At 32.5% G+C, this 20,508-nt stretch overlaps 2 protein-coding genes and 3 long non-coding RNA genes across 5 annotated transcripts; all 5 read right to left on the bottom strand.

The window, feature by feature from the left end:
• On the bottom strand, nucleotides 1–704 carry LOC121174636 (uncharacterized). Its single transcript, XR_005890846.1, has 2 exons — nucleotides 608–704; nucleotides 1–160 (listed from the first exon to the last, which is right to left on the bottom strand). It is a non-coding gene; the product is annotated as an uncharacterized lncRNA (long non-coding RNA).
• A 91-nt stretch (nucleotides 705–795) lies between these two features.
• Nucleotides 796–1,222, bottom strand: LOC100817477 (uncharacterized). Its single transcript, XR_005890845.1, has 3 exons — nucleotides 1,192–1,222; nucleotides 1,019–1,120; nucleotides 796–934 (listed from the first exon to the last, which is right to left on the bottom strand). It is a non-coding gene; the product is annotated as an uncharacterized lncRNA (long non-coding RNA).
• Nucleotides 1,223–3,117: 1,895 nt separating this feature from the next.
• LOC102660545 (uncharacterized) lies at nucleotides 3,118–3,635 on the bottom strand. Its single transcript, XR_413567.4, has 3 exons — nucleotides 3,538–3,635; nucleotides 3,350–3,455; nucleotides 3,118–3,277 (listed from the first exon to the last, which is right to left on the bottom strand). It is a non-coding gene; the product is annotated as an uncharacterized lncRNA (long non-coding RNA).
• A 1,045-nt stretch (nucleotides 3,636–4,680) lies between these two features.
• Nucleotides 4,681–6,171, bottom strand: LOC102666958 (uncharacterized). Its single transcript, XM_006577556.1, has one exon. It carries the CDS (start codon nucleotides 6,169–6,171, stop codon nucleotides 4,681–4,683), a length of 1,491 nt encoding a protein of 496 aa, XP_006577619.1.
• Nucleotides 6,172–13,411: 7,240 nt separating this feature from the next.
• Nucleotides 13,412–19,027, bottom strand: LOC100816949 (mitogen-activated protein kinase kinase kinase 20). The gene is made up of 4 exons (XM_003520356.3): nucleotides 18,187–19,027; nucleotides 17,335–17,514; nucleotides 16,549–16,663; nucleotides 13,412–13,667 (listed from the first exon to the last, which is right to left on the bottom strand). The coding sequence occupies exons 1-4, from the start codon at nucleotides 19,025–19,027 to the stop codon at nucleotides 13,412–13,414; spliced, it is 1,392 nt and encodes a 463-aa protein (XP_003520404.1).
• Between the last annotated feature and the right edge of the window lie 1,481 nt (nucleotides 19,028–20,508).

Here is a 20,508-nt window from a genome sequence, read left to right as displayed (position 1 = left end):
ATTGTAAATCAAAGTATGACATAAAATCCATAACAAAGTAATATTAGTATTGTACTAAACTTTAAATCCAAAATACATTATAAGCAAACTAAGGGTTGCTAGCACCAGAAGATCCTCTTGCATCCAAAGGTGTATTAGGAACACTTGAAGCATCATTTGGCTGAAATAAGAAAAGAAAAAACACTTAGTCACATATACTATATACAAGGGTGTATCACACATACTAAATCATAATGACCATCATAAAAATAATCAATTCTAAACAATTGTTTTAATATTCTAAACTTATGCATGGTTATTACCTTGGTCATGTATGTTTACTTAAAGACCTAACTTGAGATAAAGAGTATTAAGAGCTAGCCAAAATGAATAAAATTCTACCTTAATATTGTTGATTAACTATAAAATCTATCTACAAAACTATAAATTAATTAGCTTAATAAACACACGTACCAATTACAAAATATATTTCCTAACTAATATGCGTGAATAAATTAATAAACTATAGACATATGCAAAACAGTTTTAAGAGTACATTGTGTATTATACTAACAAGTTTTAGGATACCTCACATATACATAATGATGTATGCATATTAATTACTTACATGTGTTTGATCAGGAGTGAAATAACTAGCTAATTCTTCAGGGATCCTTCCTTCATTCATTATCATGTAGGCCTTAAAAGCTGATTCTAAATTGTTGTATTTCTCTTGCCATTGGTTTGAAGATGGAAAGGCAACACCAGATGAAGAAGAGCTCAGACTAGAAGCTCAAAGTCTTGTGTTCCTGATTGTATTAGAAGGAACAACTCCTAATCCCATGCATCGCACTCTCCCAGAGTGCTCTAACCCTAACACTCTACCAACAACATCAAGAGGAGAAACTTTAGATTCATCAACTATGCTTTGAGTCAATCCTACTTCAATTTGTTCCTGCAAACATGTAATAAAAGGAATTACAAAAGTTTTAAGATTAAGCACAATCCTTGAAAACAATGTTACTAAAGAAAAACATACCGCTATAGTCTTTGCTGCTTCATTTACAAATGATCCATCTTTCCTTTTATGAGTTTCAATATATAATTGTCCACGACTTGGTAGCTTCCCAGTTTCTAACAACTAAGATAAATAAAGAGTAAGTAAACATTGAACTTCTTTAATTAGTAAAAGTTAACATTTAGTGTCATTACCAACTCATTTCTTCTTCTAGGATTAGCTTTGAATCCACCAGTGTGTGGAATAACTTGCTTGCTTCGAATTTCTTTATTTCTCCTACAAAGTTCCTATATGCAAAGCAATTTCAAGTTTACAACTTGTAATAGTAATCATATAATTAGCTATAAAAACAATTCAATAATTAAAACAATCTAATTGTACCAATGTTGATGGTTTATAACGATAATGAACAAAACGAGCCCATTGATCTTTATCTATGCCTATCAGCACATTTTTTATGATTTCATCTCTTGTTTTGGTTGGATCGTTGAATTCATTCCATAAGCTTTGCCTATTTGCAGCCCATTTTCTTCTCATACTTAATTTGCAATACCGTTTTGCACCAGCTTCATTAATCTTAAAATAAAATCCAGCTTCATTAATCTTAAAATAAAATCGAGGCTAAAATTTTTTTATCAAATATATCATATGCAAAATAATATATATATATATATATATATATATATATATATATATATATATATGAAAAATAGTAAAGATAGGGTTTCTAAGTGGTGTAGATATAAAAAGTTATATATAACTAATTGACATACCTTTAAAATTGTTTCAAAGCAATCATCAAAATAAGCTTTAGGTACGCCTGAAGGTCCAGACCATCTATCATAATCCATAGGAAATAATTTGCAATCAGCTGCTAGTGTTCCAAGAAATCCTACAAGCAAGGCTTGTGTTTCACCAATTGCTTGGCCTTGGTCATCAAAATTCACAATGATGCGTAACTCCCTAGGTAAGCTATTGACTCCCCTAACTTTCACCTTAATCTTCTTGATCATTTCTTCAGAGTCTTTAACAATAAAAGAATTTCTCAATAAGAAAATGTAATATACTTCATATGATGATAATTACAAAAATAAAAATAAAATACAATACTTGTATACCTATTGCCTCAACAGTCCAACAGTGTGTAGACTCACACCCAACATGACGTCTAGTTATTTCATCTTCTTGTGGATCTTCAGATGTTGATACATGAGAAAGAGGGACATTACCAGTTGGGACTTCAGGAGCTTGTGTGGAATCACTTGGTGGGGAAGAAATAAGATACAACTATATCAACATATTTAGGCAAGTGTGAATTTCTTACTATTTTAGGAGTTACAATTCAATCAACTATATCATATGATGATAATTACCGGGATGAAAATGGAATACGATACTTGTATACCTATTGCCTCAACAGTCCAACAGTGTGTAGACTCACACCCTACATGACGTCTAGTTATTTCATCTTCTTGTGGATCTTCAGATGTTGATACATGAGAAAGAGGGACATTACCAGTTGGGACTTCAGGAGCTTGTGTGGAATCACTTGGTGGGGAAGAAATAAGATACAACTATATCAACATATTTAGGCAAGTGTGAATTTCTTACTATTTTAGGAGTTACAATTCAATCAACTATATCATCATTTAGATGGTTTGTAGCCAATTGTACATATTGATCATCAAGCCTAGAAAATTGTTCAAGTTGTTGCTCTTGGTATGGCTCATTTTCATATGCATTTTCTTCTACTTCTTCTCCCATGTCATATAAATCTCTTGGCTTTATGTGTACAACAACACTCCATCCTTCATTGACTACATCATCTACATAATACACCATTTGTGCTTGAGATGCTTCAATGTATGGTTCATGTTCTTCACGATCACCAATATGAATCAATCTATCAAAGTTAACACAATTAAAATTCCAACAATCCTTTTTATACCCTCTATCTCGTGTAGTATCAGCCCATTTACATTTAAAAAGAATAACAGAGAATCGACCATAGTAGTTAATCTCAATGATATCTTCCAACTTCCCATAATAAGGTAAATCTGCTTGCCTTAAGTTGCCATCAACACTACTTGAAACACATGATGTGTTAGATGTTAAGAAAACACCACTGTTTTGTGTTTTTAATCCTTCTTCTCGAGCCAAGGTTCGAAATTTGAACCCATTAATATTATATGCAGTAAATCTTGTTGCATTGTCCAAGGGTCCTCGTGCTAAAAACTTTAGATCAGTAGACATTTCATTCATTGTATCTGGATTCATAATCTAAAAAAATTGGAAGTTAGAGTTTGAAACAAAGACGGTAAAAAAATCCATATCCACTAAATGATTACTCACCCGCTTTCTAAACCAATCAACAAACTCTTTATTGACTTTTTTCTCTATCTCTGTAGACGAAGGTCTTCTTCCTCTTGAACTCCTTTTTATGAATTCTCTAAATTCACTACATAAATTAATTATTATAATCAATACACATGACTATTATTTATAAGTAGTATAATAAAAGTTTATGTCACTTTACTTACTCCACAAATGGTGTGACTATAGTGCAATTAAGGAGCACATATCGATGAGCTTGCAATTTTTGCATTGGAGTTAAAGTGAACATTGAACAAGCTCCTACTGGTTTTCCAATTTGTGAGAAGATAGAGGACACAAAAAAAGTCTCATTATCAATTGGGTTATCACAAACACGTTTAGGTCTATTGAACCTTGTCTCGATATCTTCAATGTACCGAGAACAAAAGGTAAGAGACTCTTAAGTTAAATACCCCTCAGCTATGGATCCTTCAGGTTGTGCCTTGTTTCTCACAAAGGATTTTAAGTGACCTAATTCCCTATAGAAATAACTAACAATTAAAGAGTGTACAAGTAAGATATTTGTAATATAACATCATAAATTTAAATTATTTAAATCTTTACCTCTCTACTGGATACATATATCGATAATGCACTGGGCCTCCAAGTTTTGCTTCCTCTATAAGATGAACAGTTAAATGAACCATAACTGTGAAGAATGATGGAGGGAATAACATTTCTAAGTGGCATAGTGTAACCACAATGCGATCTTGGAGCAACTGAAGTTCTGGAAGATTTAAAGTTTTACCACAAAGTATTCTAAAAAAAGAACAGAACTCCACTAAGACAGAAGTCACATGGTCTGGCAACAAGTTACGAATTGCTAGTGGTAGCAATTGTTCCATAATAATATGGCAATCGTGACTTTTTAACCCATATATTTTATTAAGTTTCTCATCAATACATCTGGAAATGTTACTTGAGTAACCATCTGGTACTGTAATAGTCTTCAAAGTTTTCAAAAATAACTTTTTGGTACCACGTGCTATTGAAAACAAAGCAAGGTGATACTTTCCATTATCATCTGGCCAAAGATCAGGCCTTAAGCCCATTTCTTTTAAGTCTTTTCGAGCATTAAGGTTGTCTTTTGATTTATCCTTCTCATGGAGCAATGTATACATGACATTGTCGCATACATTTTTTTCAATATGCATAAAATCTAGATTATGTCGTAACAAGTTAGACTCCCAATATGGAAGTTCAAAGAATATGCTTCTTTTATTCCACTGTGTGACTTCTTGTCTAGATCTTTTTCTTGTTCCATTTTGAATAGCTCCAATTCCAAATGTAGTATTAATATGTTCCACTTGTCAAAAAATGTCAGATCCAGATAATTTTAATGGTGGGTTTCGTTCTTCTATGCTTCCATCAAAGCGAACACGGTTCAATCTAAATTTATGATTTCTACTTAGAAAACAACGATGCCCCATAAAACACCACTTGTTACAATTTCGAAGGCAACAAGGTTCTGCATCTAAATTGCAAGTTGGGCAAGCCAATCCTGTGTGTATGTTCCAACCAGATAAGATGCCTAAGCCAGGAAAGTCACTAATTGTCCACATAAGAGCTGCTCGCATTCTAAAATTTTCATTTAAGGATGAGTCATAGGTGTCCACACCACTCCATAACTCATGTAACTCCTCTACAAGGGGCTTTAGGTACACATCTATGTTATTTCCAGGAGATTGCTTGCCTGGAATGATCATTGATAGAATGAAGGAAGTGTGGTTCATACATATCCAAGGTGGAAGATTATATGGAATTAAGAAAACTGGCCAGATGCTATAGGTAGAACTCAAGGTCCTAGCAGGATTAAAACCATCAGTAGCAAGGCCTAAGTGAACATTTCGAGGATCTGAAGAAAACTCAGGATGGATTAAATCAAATGTCTTCCATGCCTCTCCATCTCTTGGATGCCTTAACAACCCATCTTTATTGTCTTCCAAAACATGCCATCTCATATCTTTTGTAGTCTTACGACATGTGAACAATCTTTGCAATCTTGGTTTCAATGGAAAGTAACGTAAAACCTTTGCAGCTATTTTCTTCTTCTTGTTGGGTTTCCATCTAGATGTACCACAATGCTTACAAGCATCCAAACTTTTTTCATCATCTCCCAAATACAACATGCAATGTTTTGGACAAGCATCTATCTTTTTATAATTAAGACCAAGCTTGTTAATAATTTTCTTTGCCTCATAAATAGAAGGAGGAAACTTTGCTTTTTCAAATGCGTCATTTAACAAATCCAATATCATAGTCATTGCCTTGTTGCTTAATCCACACAAAACTTTTATATGATATAATTTGATTATAAATTCTAGTTTTGTGTACTTGCTTCCTTCATACAATGTTTGGCTCCCATCATTTAGAAGCTCATAAAAGCCATTATGATCTTCTCTTGGTTCATCATTTACTATTTCATCTTCATTTAATGGTTGTGATGCACCTACATTAGGGTCATGTTGCCTATATTGTTCAAATGCGTCATTGATCATCATTTCCATTGGGTTTTGAGGTTGAACACCACTATCTTGGAAAACATCTTCCACTTGAGAAGATTCTAATGCTTGCTTTTCACCATGAAGATCCCATATAACATAGTTTTGAGGAAATGGTTTATATAGCAAGTGATCTTCAACTATGTCTCTATTTTGCCATTTCATAAATCCACATTTTGGACATGGACATCGAATCGTTTCTCCTACAACTCCATTCTTAAAAGCAAAATCTAAGAATTTACTCAAACCAATGGAGTAATCAATTGAGTTTCGGGCCTTTGAAATCCATGACTTATCCATTACAAAAGATACCTAAATAATTTTATTAAAATAATTTATCACACTATGATAATATAACATAGTATAATTTGTATTAAAAAACTATAAATTAAGAATAATATAAATTATAATATAAATTAAGAAGAAAAACTATAATAATTATTCTAACTAAAAGAATAATTGGTGGGGGAAGAAGCATAACCTAAGATTCAATACCAATTTTTATGTTACAGCTACTACCATATATGTTATAAAATAAGAATAGGTATTTAGAATAAAAACCAATGGAACCAACAAAAAAAATGAATTACAAAAAATTATAATAAATTACACTTGTTAGCTAACTAATAGAGGTCGTAACATAAAAATACTATCATGAAAATGTAATGTACATTGTAAACACATAAAAATAAAGATTACAATGTTTAATCAAAATAAGAGAGAGATGAAGTACCTTTGAACTTCCAGTAAATGAAAGCAGGGGAATATGTCTTTTGCTATTGCCTAACCAATTTCAGCACCTCTCAAGAACTTCAGCTACAAGCTTTAAAAAAAATAAGGAAATTAAGTTAGTATTATATACGACAAGTTAGTATTATATATATATATGACCTTAATAGCCAAAAAAGAAAAATCAAATTAACCACTTATTTTTTGGAGCAAGTGTGCTACAAATCCAAGCTGAAATTGCTTGCATCAATGCCAAATGGAATCAAAAGTATATGCTAATTCCAATGGGAGTTACTTGACATTCAATTAAGCAATAAAAGTATATGCTTATAAGTTCCAAATGAGTTTTTCTAACTTTTGTGTTCTTATCAAGTTCAAATAGGGTTACTTTTATAATTTGTAAAAAGAAAAAATATTTAAAGTTGGAACAAATTATTTGAAAATGGTATATCTATATTCTTTACACTATAGGTCCTAATAAAATTAGTTATTATATTGGACATAGTAATACTTTATATCAATACTATAATTAAAAAATTTAAAAAAAGTAAAATTGGAAGTACGAGATGGATGGAGTCATTTGATGACATTATTTTCTCTCAATCACTAAGTTAATTAAAAGAAAAGAAAATCATATATGTTAATCATAAATAAGCAAGGGAAAGAAAGGAATGAAGAAGAAAAGAATAAGAAAAAAAAAGAAACTCATAATTATTCTTTTTTAAAAACAAGTCTTCACGCTTCTCTCTCACTCTCAAATGTTAATTATTAGTAGAAATACAATTGACAAAATTCATCCCACTTTGTAAGGAGGGAAATGCTATAAACAGATTTATAAGAGTGAGCATCACTGCAGCAATAACAGAACTGAAAGTTTGTGTCATAAAGAATACATCATGAAGGATATTGGTCACGAGGAATCGTCAAGTCATTAAGATCATGCCAATTCTCAATCACCAACTTTTCCTAAACACACTAGCAGAGTGGTTTGCTGGAATCTATAATGAATTTCAGTTCTCAGGTGTAGTAACTGATAATTTCTCTTATTCAAAATTTAATACCAAATTACTATAGCTTCCGCTGTTTTACTTAATATGTATATATATAAAGGCATCTTACACTATGCTGATCAGCATGTATTACGCCTGGTAGGCAAACTTAACTATCTCATCATCACCAAACCTGATATCACCTTTATTATAAGTATGGTTAGTCAATTTCTGAATGCCAATTGTGATAGTCATTTGGATGTTGTGAAATTCATTCTTCAGTTCATAAAGAAAGCAAACATAGATATATAGAGAACTAAATTTTTGCCGAATCACATTTTAATTGTGTTTTCCTGTCACACACATATTTCAAAGTAGTCTTATCTCTCGGGATATCCCATGCCAGCTACCGTACGTGCGTGATGGAGGACCACATAATCACCAATACATTCTCAGGGAAAATGATGACTTTAATAATTTTTATAATTTCTTTTTACAAATTACTTTATTTATTAAATAAACATGCATGTCTATGTGGCAAATCGGGCATATCTTTTTGAACAGGAGTCAGCCTTGGCTGTCATTCTCACCGCTTCTCACTTTGTCTTAGTTTGGGATCAATAATTCAAATGTTTGTGTTAAACAAGATTAAAAACATATATTTTTTGTCATTTAAATTTATCAGTTGCTTCACTATATAATACCACCCAGTAAAAGGAAAGGTCGATTGCACGTTCATCCTAAGGAATGGAAATACTGATTTGGATTAATTGCCAACTACTGACTCCTCATCTAATCCTAGAAATAAGCAGTCTAAACTCTCAAGTTTCAAGACAACCAATTCAGTGAATTGTAATTTTATTTGGAAATAAAAAATAAAATAAAAAAGTCCAGAAATAATTAAAAATGACCAAAGATGGGTCAAAAACCAAAGGCTTAGGCTTGGGTAAAGCAGAACAGCAAACAGTACACACCAACACGATTCAAAGAACAGAAAAAATCATAATAATAATTAAAAAAGAAAAAAAAACTGAATTAAAAATTAGAATCAGGTACGAGAATAGCTGGTAGTAGGTGAAGGATGGTGAAGAGAAGGAAGGTTTGTAGGTGAAAGGGAAAGAAAGAAATAAAGAAAGGGAAAGAAAGAAATAAAGAAAGGGAAACCAGAATCTTAGTTCCAAATCGAAAACTGAAAGCGCCATGGATTAGGCGAATGCCAGAATCTTAGTTCCAAATCATTCTCGGCAACGTACAGCACTAAAATCAAAAACTGAACACACAAAAATTTGAAGGTATAAAAAAATGGCAAAGTAAAATCTTCGACGGTGATCAATGATGCCCAGACACACATATGCCAGAAGATAAGATATATTAAAATAAAATAAAAATAATGCTTTCGAAGATAACTGCGCAATACTTGGCCTTATTTTCTTTTTGAATCCTTCGAATTTCTTCGTCTCGCTGTATACCCTGCAAGCAAAACACATGCTTGTATCAAGTGTGTATTGATTTTGTCCGAATATATACATAAAAAGAAGAAAAAAGAAAACGAAGATGATGATTCGATTAATTAAAACAAAAATAAGAAAACAACAACGGACCTTGGAACAAAGAGAGGAAGTACCTTTGAAGAGAGGGGTTTTGGGAAGCGAGAGAAGAAAAGAAAAATCTGGAACGAGAAACCGAGAGAAATTTTAGGGGTAATTTGAGGAGAGGGGTTTTGGAGATCTTTAATGAAGAGAAATAGGAAGCTGTGACTGAAAGAGAGGTTTTGTGATTTTTTTGAGAGGGAATTTTTTTTTAGGGGTTTTGTGATTTTTTTGAGAGGGAAATTTTTTTTGGAGGGATTTTGTGATTTTTTTGAGAGGGAATTTTTTTTTTAGGGGTTTTGTGATTTTTTTGAGACGATTTTTTTTTTTGCCGGGAAAAAAACATGATTTATTTTATTTTAAAGAGAAAAGAGTGGAAAAATAATATTTAATTAGCAGAGGTTATAAACCTGCGCCAATTAAGCACAAAAAATTGTAGTTTTTAATAAATTAAGGAGGTTTCTAAAACCTCCGCAAAATAACCTCCATTATTTAACATTTTTTTTGTAGTGTCATTACATGGCTTTACTATTATGTTACAAACATTAATTGGCAAGTAGCAATTGGAGGTTGGCGCATTCATCTCATTTGTTCTTGCTTGTTGGCACTACTAGAAAATAGGCTTTCTACATCGGTTATCGACGCCTTTCTACATCAATTATCACGCGTCGTTGTAGCCCAGTGTCGTTGAAACACAACAACGGTTGAGTGACCGATGTTAAATTTTGACATTCTACATCGGTTATTAGGACAACCGATGTAGAAATCTGCCAATTTTAAGACGGGTTGGTCGCCAAACCCGTCTTAGAATGAATACCGATGTAGAAAGTCATCATTCTACATCGGGTATATCCTGAACCGTCGTAGATTCCTACCCCACGATGAAACATTCAACATCGGTCGTTCTAATAACCGATGTAGACTGCTAGACATTCTACATCGGTCGTTGATTTTAAGTGAGGAACATAGCAAAACAAAATGCACAATGCCCAAAGGCAGCTTAAACAAAAGATTTTGATTTTAGGTTATTGGTACTTACTGCAATAGAGGGAATGTCCACGATGAGCTTGCGGCAAGTATCGGAGGTCACAAAGGAGGTTGTGGCAGATTGTGGAGCTCACAGCAGGGTGAAGGGCGAGGGTGAGATGTGCGGAGGTCAGGGTAGGGTGAAGAAGCATGCGCGTATGAGTTCCAGACTGAAAATAAAAAATTGAAGTAATTATAAATATGAGGCAAAGGCTGTTTTCAAAAACAGACCGTAGTAGTAGGCTACAAACAAAAGCGATTTTCTAAAAACCATAGTAATAGGCTTACAAACAAAGGCGGTTAATGAAAATCGTCGTTAACGCTTTATAAAAGTTTGGTTTAATTTCAAAAATGCCATCGCAAGCTTTACTACATCGGTTTTTTCATAACCGACTTAGATTTAACGATGTTGAATCTTACTTTTGTAGTAGTGTGGATTACCCTGGGTAGTGTGCTTGTAGACTCTTGAGCAAGATAGTGTTTAAGGTTAAAAAAAAGCATATGAAAAATAAATAAATAATTGGTCTACAATCGGGGTTGTGTTCATTATTTATTTATCTATTTTTCATTTACTTTATGTGAACATGAAACATTGTCTTGTTTTCGAGTATGTAAATACACTACCCACGGTTATCCCACAGACAAGAGTAGATGAGATTAATGCTCCTACTCCCAATTGCTTCTTACCAATGAATGTCTATGATATATAATGGAAAAGCCAAGTAATGACAATGATATTTTTCAACAAGAACAACCAAGAAAAAACACAAGATATTTGAAACAACATTGGAAGAGTACTCTTTGACTCACCTTTTACAACTATAGTAGCTGATTTCTTTAGATGAGATTCTTGGACAAGTGAAAACATTTTCTTCTAAGACACAAGTATAAGGAGAATCAACACAAGTTTTGAGGGATATTTTAGCACAAAGTGTCACAAAAGACACAACTTCATTTACTCAATCAACTTAAGATTCTTCTAAGAGAGTGAACATTTCAATTAAACCAGGGGTAGTATCTAAAGCATATACTTTTGTTGTTGGAAAAGAGTCTTCAAAAGGACTAGCTCAAGAACTATGTTGCAACATTGGTGTAGTGAAGCCTATTCTCTGCTAAAAAAATTATTCAAATTCATTTTTGTCATTACCCCAAACCAATCCCAATTAATGGCTTATGGGATCAAATGAATGATATCCTCCAAAAGTTGGTGCTTCATTTGGTAATAACATGTTCCCAAATACAACAGGTTTCTGGTTTAAGGGTTTTTTTTTTCATTCCTCATTATTTAAAGACACATGATTTTTTTTTTCTTTCTTAACCCATGAAGTTTGTAAATCCATCAATTTTCTTGTTGCAAAGATTATAAGCACTACTTTAAACTCATATTGTACTAAGTCGCACTACATTCACTTTGTTAAACCCAACAATGTTAAGCTAATGATTTTTTAGAATAAAAATGTTTTGCAGAAACTGCAATGTGGGGGTAAGACTTCTTGCCTTTTTGTTCTATCTTTCAACCATGTAGTTAGTACTATATTTGAAGTTTTAACCTGCGATTGTGTGAGTATATGTTGAATACATGCTATATCCGATTGAATGGACTTATGGACATAATCAAGATCTATTGAGCTCTTTATAATATGTAATTAGATATAGTATGATATAGTATATGTTGATTACATACTATAATTGAAGTTTTAACTTGCGACACATGGTTATTTCAAGAAATGTTGATTATATCACAATTATTTACACAACCTTTTCTTTGCTTAAATTCTTGTTTAAGAATAGGGTTAGTCTATTAGGGTTAGAGATTGCCACTCAAGGGCATAAAAGTGTATTCTGTTGTTGCTCTTATGTCGAGCATGGATTATATAGTAGTTAATTAAGGTAAACTCCTAATTATATGATTAAATATTATCCCTTAGGATCTAAGATATAAGATAAAGGCACTAATTGTGTAGTCGGACACAATCTATGCTTTGGGTCATGCCAATCAACATCCAAACCATTAGGTTAGATAATGACTTGGTTTGTTGGGCTTGACTCAATAGAGACCAGAGGGTACAATTCTAAACATAGTATAACTTTTAAAAATTAAAATTTTTCATTAAAAAAATGCTACCATGGCTTATCCTTATTTTTGTTTCTTTTAACTTCTATAACCTTTCATTCGTATGAGTCATGTTGCATATATAGTATATTATTTGAGCTTACAAAAAGAACCCTAGTGTTGGGTGCCTAAATCTCTTTTTCTGGGTGGGAACTGAGATTTCTTATGATTGATTGTAAGAATTCTATATGCATAGTAAAAATCTAATTTGAGTTTTGGATTAGGCAATTGGATTAACTTTTCTAGTGATAGAGAGTGAAGCAGTATAAAAATGTTATGTACTTTTTCTCTTGATCTTATATTTCTTTCTCATTCTAGTCTTAGTCAATTTATTAAAAGTTCAATAAAATATCTTTTTTGAAAGAAAGAACTTTAACAAGGATGTTCTGGGTTTAGGGTGTGGGACATATCTGCTTGGAATGACTTGTTAGGAAATAGGATGGGACTAAAACACAATACTTGTCTTTAGCTCTCGGAAAATCTTTATTAATGTATCACAAACATATTATAAAAGTGAAATTGACATTATATCCAATCTAAAATCTCACAGTGTTAGGTATATTGGTATTCCCACATATGTTAGTCAACTTGTCTTTTTTTACTCAATGAGACTTCTTCTCTCACACTTGTCATTCATTTTTTATATTGAGAATTTTGATCTTCTACAACACCATGAATGGGATGACATTCATTTTGCACCAGATTACGACGGTTGGGATTAATTAGATGAATTTTGGGAATTTAAGGCTACTTATGACTAGATTCTGAGAACCCAAAATGCAAGTGTATTTTTCATGTCTATTTTTAATTTTATTTTTATATTAGAGAGAGTTGGAGGGTTGAGCCAATCTCATAAGTCACATGGATAAAAAAAAATCTCAAATCACAACAACCTCGCATGTAACGTCTTGTGGTTTTGTTGACTTGACATTTATTTATCTTGAAGCAACTAATGAAAGATTAATTAAAAGACTTGAGTGTGGTTGAACCAAAAAAGATATTGTTAACCCAATAATTTATACACTTATTAATTTATTTAATACCTACTGTATTTTTATTTAATTAAAACTTATAATTCATTTTAAAATAGTTATTTAATTAACAGCTCTGTACACTTTGCCAAACCCTCCACTTCCTAGAACCTCCTCCTCAGAGAAACCCCTTGATCCTATGTAGAGCTCAGCGTAGCTGAAAATCCTTGGATGATTAATGTTGCTGTCCTTTCCAATTATGGAAGATAGTTGCACACCCTCCATGTCATGAAACACAACACAAGAACTCTTGATCTGCTTGGTTTTTCTTCTTGTCCCATGTTGGCATAGGTTGTTCCACCACTTTGTCTCACACAACCTGGTCAAAGAACCATGAAGAAGGGTAGCAACAACATGGCCTCCACAACATGCACCTTGAGGGTGTTGTTTTCAGGACTTAACTTTTTTTTGTGACCCTTTAATAATTGTTTGTGGAGTTGCATGAAGTGGCTCTAGTTTATCATAATCTGAGGGCATGATAAGGCACAGGTGAGTGAGCTGCATAGTTTTTGTGTTGTGATAATGAATTAATATTGAAAGCAAAAGCAATTAGGACATGGAGATGATGATGACAATGAATTATGTTATGGCATTAATGTTAATGGTGTGAATATGATGAAATTAAAGATATTGGAAGTTCGGGTATTTGATGAAGATAGCAATGACACTACATCCAATCTAAAATCTCATAGCGTTAGGTATATTGGTATTCCCACATATGTTAGTCAACTTGTCTTTTTTTACTCAAGGAGACTTCTTCTCTCACACTAGTCATTCATTTTTTGTATTGAGAATTTTGGTTTTCTACAACACCATGAATGGGATGACATTCATTTTGCACCAGATTACGACGGTTGGGATCAATTAGATGAATCTTGGGAATTTAAGGCTATTTATGACTAGATTATGAGAACCCAAAATGCAAGTGTATTTTTCATGTCTATTTTTAATTTTATTTTTATTTTAGAGAGTTGGAGGGTTGAGCCAATCTCATAAGTCACAAATGGATTTAAAAAAATCTCAAATAACAACAACCTCGCATGTAAGGTCTTGTGGTTTTGTGTTAAATATAAATTGACTTGACATTTATTTATTTTGAAGCAACTAATGAAGATTAATTAAAAAACTTGAGTGATCCCATTACTTTCCTCGTTTAGAGATTTAGGGAGAATGTCGTTGAACCAAAAAAATATTGTTAACCCAATAATATATACACTTCTTAATTTATTTAATACCTACTGTATTTTTATTTAATTAAAACTTATAATTCATTTTAAAATAGTTATTTAACTAACAAAGAATTATCATAAATAACAGTCAACATGAAAGTGCGAACAGATACTTTTCAAAAAATTCAAGTATACTTTTCTTCATTAATACATTAAGACATTATATGAAGAGCGAATTTTAGAATTAGTGTAATATGAAATGTTTCAATCTATGACTTATGGAAGGAATAACTTTGTCTAAATAGGTCGAACCTGTTTTATAAAATTAAAGATTAATTCTAGTCTATTATTTATTAAAAACTTTGTTTGGTCCAAGGAGAAAGATAGAATACATTTTTATACTTAAGATTAGGAGATCTCTAATCCTAAGAGAATGCGAACAAGTTGCATCTAATCGGTTATTGATGCTTTTTTTTTTTTTTTGAAGTGTATTCTTTTCAACATTTGATGTACTGATTGAAGTTGTGTCCAGTATTGTGCACAAAAGTAATGATGCGATTAATAATCGTGTCCACACTTCTCCAGACTCAGTACTTGATGCTTGACCACTAAAAAAGTGAATGAAACCTCTTTCAAAGGGAAAACCAACTAAAAAGAATAAGCGAGAAAATATAAAATCTTATAAAGCAAAACCAAAATTTGATATTAACAAAATGAATGTCCACAGAGATATGTACATTTGGCCAAAATTGGCATGCAAAGACATCACAATAAGGACTGGAATTCCAATTAGGTTAACACCTATCCATTATTTATCATTTGAAGAACACCCGAATATCATTAATAATAAAGAAGATTACAAAGCATGCATGGGATGACAAACCAAACCCATGAACAGTTATTTGATCCTAAAGTTTGGGAGATCAGCATTTCTAATTTTGGAAAAATTCTCCACTAATCAATTGCAAGAATCGACAAACTTTGATGAATTGTAATCCTCATGATCTGATGAATATGGAACAAACAATGCTGCAATTCCAATGGTCTTAGTCTGCTAGATGTAGTCCGCATGCATGATCCAGCCACGGGTTTTGAACATCCTCTTGCTTCACCTAACACAATCTTTCCTGAAATAAAATAATAGGCTACGACAGTAACTATTTCCTAAAAAAAATCAAACAATAAGAAAATGCTTAAAGATGCAAAAAGGTCTGAAATTTCGTTATCTTAACTATACAATCAACGTAATCAAGCAATGGGAGATAAAGAACACATTCTCTGAACTATAGGAACATGACTTGCTCGGAGAGTCCCTAGTGGAAAGAGTAATTGAGTCAAGACATTAAGATATTGCGTCAGATAATTAATTAAGGTTATTCTTTTCACTTTTTACCCTAAGTTTCCCGCACAATCGTGCTTGGATCTTCCACTCCTCACACTTGGTTTCAAAAAGAGTGCCTGCATTAGAATTATTATTTGTATACTAACATTTCCCCAGTAGCCAATAAATCTCAAAGGAGTGTATATATATATACTGTGCATTTTTCCCAGTAACCGATGACCTCAAAGGAGTGTTTAGACATATTGCTAAGTTTCTCAAGTTAACAACATACTGCGCATTTCTCCAGTAGTCAAACAGTCTCAAAGGTACTAAAAGTTTTTTTTCTCCAGTAACCTATTGACCTCAAAGGGGTGCTTTTGACACAAATAATACTCCTAAGACAGACAATTATCCAGTAACTAAGTGCAGTGAGTGTCACCATGGAAACCTAAGATTTAACATTTTTTTTAGGTAGATTAGTAATCTTCCCCAAATACCCTAATGTCAAGACTCAATTGTGTAGTGTGTGAAGAGACCCAACAAGCAGTCATGAAAAAAAATAGTACCATCAAATGTGCTCAATACACACCATTACACAGATTGAGATTAATTCACAGTTAAGATATTGAAGTTTCAACCGATAACACATGAATGAAATGCAATGCATCAAATACAACCAAAACAAAAAAGGGAGTGAGTTTAGGTACTACCGGGAAAGTGTGCTCTTTCTCTTCATCACCACCACCTTTATGCAGTGTCTTCTCATTTTATCCTGATGAGTGCAAGGTATCCCTTTTGGCATGCATGCGGGCGTAGCACTTTTCCCTGCAAAATGAGAAATATTTGATCAATTACACTGATAAAAAAAACTAGCCCATGGAGGAAAAATAATAATCCAATCTCTTGAAAGAAAGAAAACTATGTTCGAGGCATATATAATAAAAACTATAGAGAAATTATAACCCCGAAAGTTAATCTCCCTAACTTTTGCAAGAAAAAAGAAATTATGAAAATATATAGATGGTGTTTGATAGGAAATTCTTTCAAGTTTCTTAGAAATCTTGGATATTAAAAACGGTAAACTCTTATGTTTGGCATAAAATTTTGAAAAAATTATTCACAAAAATCTGAATTTTTATGAATTCATTTAAGTTTCTCACAAAAACTTTTTTATGATGAGTGAAAATTCAAGATTTCCATGAAAGATTTATGCATATAAAATCATGTCTCTTATCTTCAGAAATATTTTAGACATACCAAGAAAACATGAATTTCAAGAAATATAATTCTTAAAATACATGATTCCAAACATGAAAAACATTTTGTATGCCAAAACTCTAAATATGTCCCCTAAAGTGAAAAAAAACACAAAGTTTGAAATTGATTAACAAAAGGAATCGGTGTACACTACTCCTATTAATTCCTAGCTACTAAATTCACAACTAATAATGAAACACAAACCAACCACAAAGAACGTGAAAGAATGTGATCCATACTTGGTAACGTGGGCGGCAATGGCTTCCTGACGAAAGGGTGGTTCAAAGGCATCTCAGCAGTCAACCCCTTCTTTGGATCCTTACCGGGACACTTGTCAAGAAAATCTTTTCCTTCTCCCATTTTAGCCTGATGAGTGCAAGGTATCCCTTTTGGCATGCATGCAGGTCTATCAGTTTTTCCTGTAAAATTAGAAATAATTGATGAATTGCATTGATAAAAATAATAATTCACTCTCTTGAAGAAAAGAAAACAATGTTGGAGGAATATATAATAAAACTATAGAAAAATGATAACCCTTAAAATTGATCTCCCTATCTTTTGCAAGAAAGTAATGATAGAACACACTTTTATAATTCTAGACTCACCAATTGATATATACTTGAAGCTAGCAAAGAAGTGAATGAAACCTATTTCTTTAAAAGAAAATATATATAAAAACTTATAGATGGTGATTGGTAGGGAATTCTTTTAAATTTCTTGGAAATCTTGGATTAAAAATGTTAAATTTTTATGTTTGGAATAAAATCTTTAAAAATAATTCACAGAAATATGAATGTCTATGAATTAATGTAAGTTTCAAGCTAAAAAATTTTCAAGAAAAGAGTGAAAATTTAAGATGTTCATGAAGGGATAATTTTTTATTTATAATTATGTCTCTTAATTTAAAAACTATTTTAGATATACCAACAATTTCAAGAAATTAAAACATGATTAATATTCAAGAAAAATAATAGATGATTCCAAACAAAATGAAGGAAATTTAAAACATTGATATAAAAAGATTCCTACTGAATTCAGACCTAATGAAATACAAAAACAAATTAAAGAAGGGGATGGAATGTGATCCATACTTGGTAACGGCTGGGGCAATGGGTTCTTGATGAAAGGGTGATTCAAAAGCATGTGAGCAGTCCACCTCTTGTTTGGATCCTTAACAAGACACTTGCCAAGAAAATCCTTCCCTTGTTGTGATAACTCTTGTGGAATCTTGGGCAATTCTTCTCCTATCCCAATTCGATTCATCAACGTCCAAGTATTCTCGCAGCTTCCAACGTACCACGCGTGTTCTCCTGTGATCATCTCCACGATGGTGCAGCCCAAAGCCCATATATCTACCGGCGACTCGTACACGTTATCGGTCAGCGATTCCGGTGACATATACATCGGCGTGCCCCTGCACACGTACTCTCTATTTATCTCCCCTCTCCTCTTGGCCAGCCCCAAATCCGCGATCTTAACAACACCATTGTCGAAGACAAGAATGTTCTGAGGCTTCACATCGCAGTGGACGTAGCCCTTGGAGTGAATGTGCTTCAGACCCTCCAAGATGGATTTTGTGCATTGTCGAACGCAAGCCTCCGGGAACCTCCCGCCGTACTTTTTGAGTTGATCGGCGAGGGAACCGCCCGCGGCGTATTCGAGAAAAACGTTGTAGTATCTCTTGCCGTTTTCGACAGTGCAATCGTTGCCGTAACATTTAATGATGTTTGGGGAAGGTCCAAGAATGTCGAGGACGTCCTTCTCGGTTTTGAGCGAATACGAGGTTAGGAAAAGGGAGGATTTGACGGCGGTGGGTGAAGGAAAATTGTGCGTGGAAGGGTTTGTTGGTATGACTATGTTGACGGTGGCGGCGCTGCCACTACCAAGAGACTCTCCGCGAACCCAATTCTTCTTCATGGACGACGACGACATGGTTGTGTTACGAAAACTGTGTGATCGATGAATGATGCATTGATCGATTGGCGCTTCTCTCTTTTAAAGATAACACCAGTGAATTATCTAAAGTAAAATTGGCGGGAAGCACGTATAGTTAAGGATGCTTGCCGCGCACGTTTCCTGATTATTGCGCTGTTTCATCGTACACCTGTCCTCATCGTATAACAGTATTTTATTTTTCTTGTTCAGGCGTGCCTTTAGTTATTTTCATTGTTTTCTTCTAAAATAATCAACTCTTAACATAGTATTTTATTTTTCTTATTCAGATTCTATGGAGGGATAAATATAAGTCAACAACAAAAGTTTATCTGTCTTTTCATTTTTTTTCTAAGATAAATTTCTAATTTTTTCAAACTCTTTTGAATTATTTTTATATATTTTTCTAATATCTATTGACATATATATTTATTAAAACTAAAACTAAATAATTGATAACATATTAAAAATCTAAAATAATAACAAAATTACTCTTATAAATTATAAAATATGAATTTTAAACCCACTCAAGACACGAGACACAATAGCATAATAACAAAATTAATATACAATTCAACACATAATTGATAAATTACAAAAATATATTAATTTCAGAGTATATGAAATTAATTATTTTTTTCAAACTCCTTTGAATTATTTTTATATATTTTTTCTATTATCTATTGACATATATATTTATTAATTTTAGTACATGAAATCACAATAGCAAGATAAAGATGCGGACACGCCGATAGGGCAACACTTGTGTTTTCACTAATTATTATAGTAAGGGATGAAATATGTAATACTCTCATATTGGTCGAGACGAGTTTAGGAATTCAAGAGTTGAGATCGATAATATTTTCATCCAACATTTCAATTTCAGTTTTTATTTTTCTCTAAATTCTTTTACTTTTTACGATCTTTATTTCTTCTCAAAATCTTACTTTTTCCAATTTTCATTTCTTCTAAAAAAATTTTACTATTTCAATCCCTAGTTCTTATTATTATTAAAATTACTATCGAAATTTTTATTAGAACTATTATCAAAATATTATTAGGATTATCATTGGAGTCCATATCATCAAAACTCATGACCTTGTTGTTTATAATTTATTCCAATGATTGATCTTTGATATTGATAGTAGTTTAACACACAAACCCTTGATGGAAAGCCTACGAGGAGGACAAGAGGTCTTCAAAGGAAAAATTGTTTCCTTCTTCAAATATATCTATCGGACACAAATTTCACTCTTAACACATACATACTTATATATCTCTAGAACTACTTTCAACATTTTAAAAGTAAAAGCTTAATTCAAACAACGTAGGCCCGTGCTTTTCATTAACACTTCATGTTTCTAACTTTGAACCCTATACTTTCCTTTAAACACTTCGCGCATAAATATTTTTCTCAAGGTAAATAACAGTCGAGTTATTGTATAATTCACAACTCACAACACAAGTATTGTCACATCAAG

The sequence above is a fragment of the Glycine max genome, chromosome 3 (assembly GCF_000004515.6).
Source record: "Glycine max cultivar Williams 82 chromosome 3, Glycine_max_v4.0, whole genome shotgun sequence".
Classification (NCBI taxonomy): domain Eukaryota; kingdom Viridiplantae; phylum Streptophyta; class Magnoliopsida; order Fabales; family Fabaceae; genus Glycine; species Glycine max.
The sequence above is the reverse complement of the archived record's forward strand: the minus strand, read 5'-3'. Positions and strand labels throughout refer to the sequence as shown.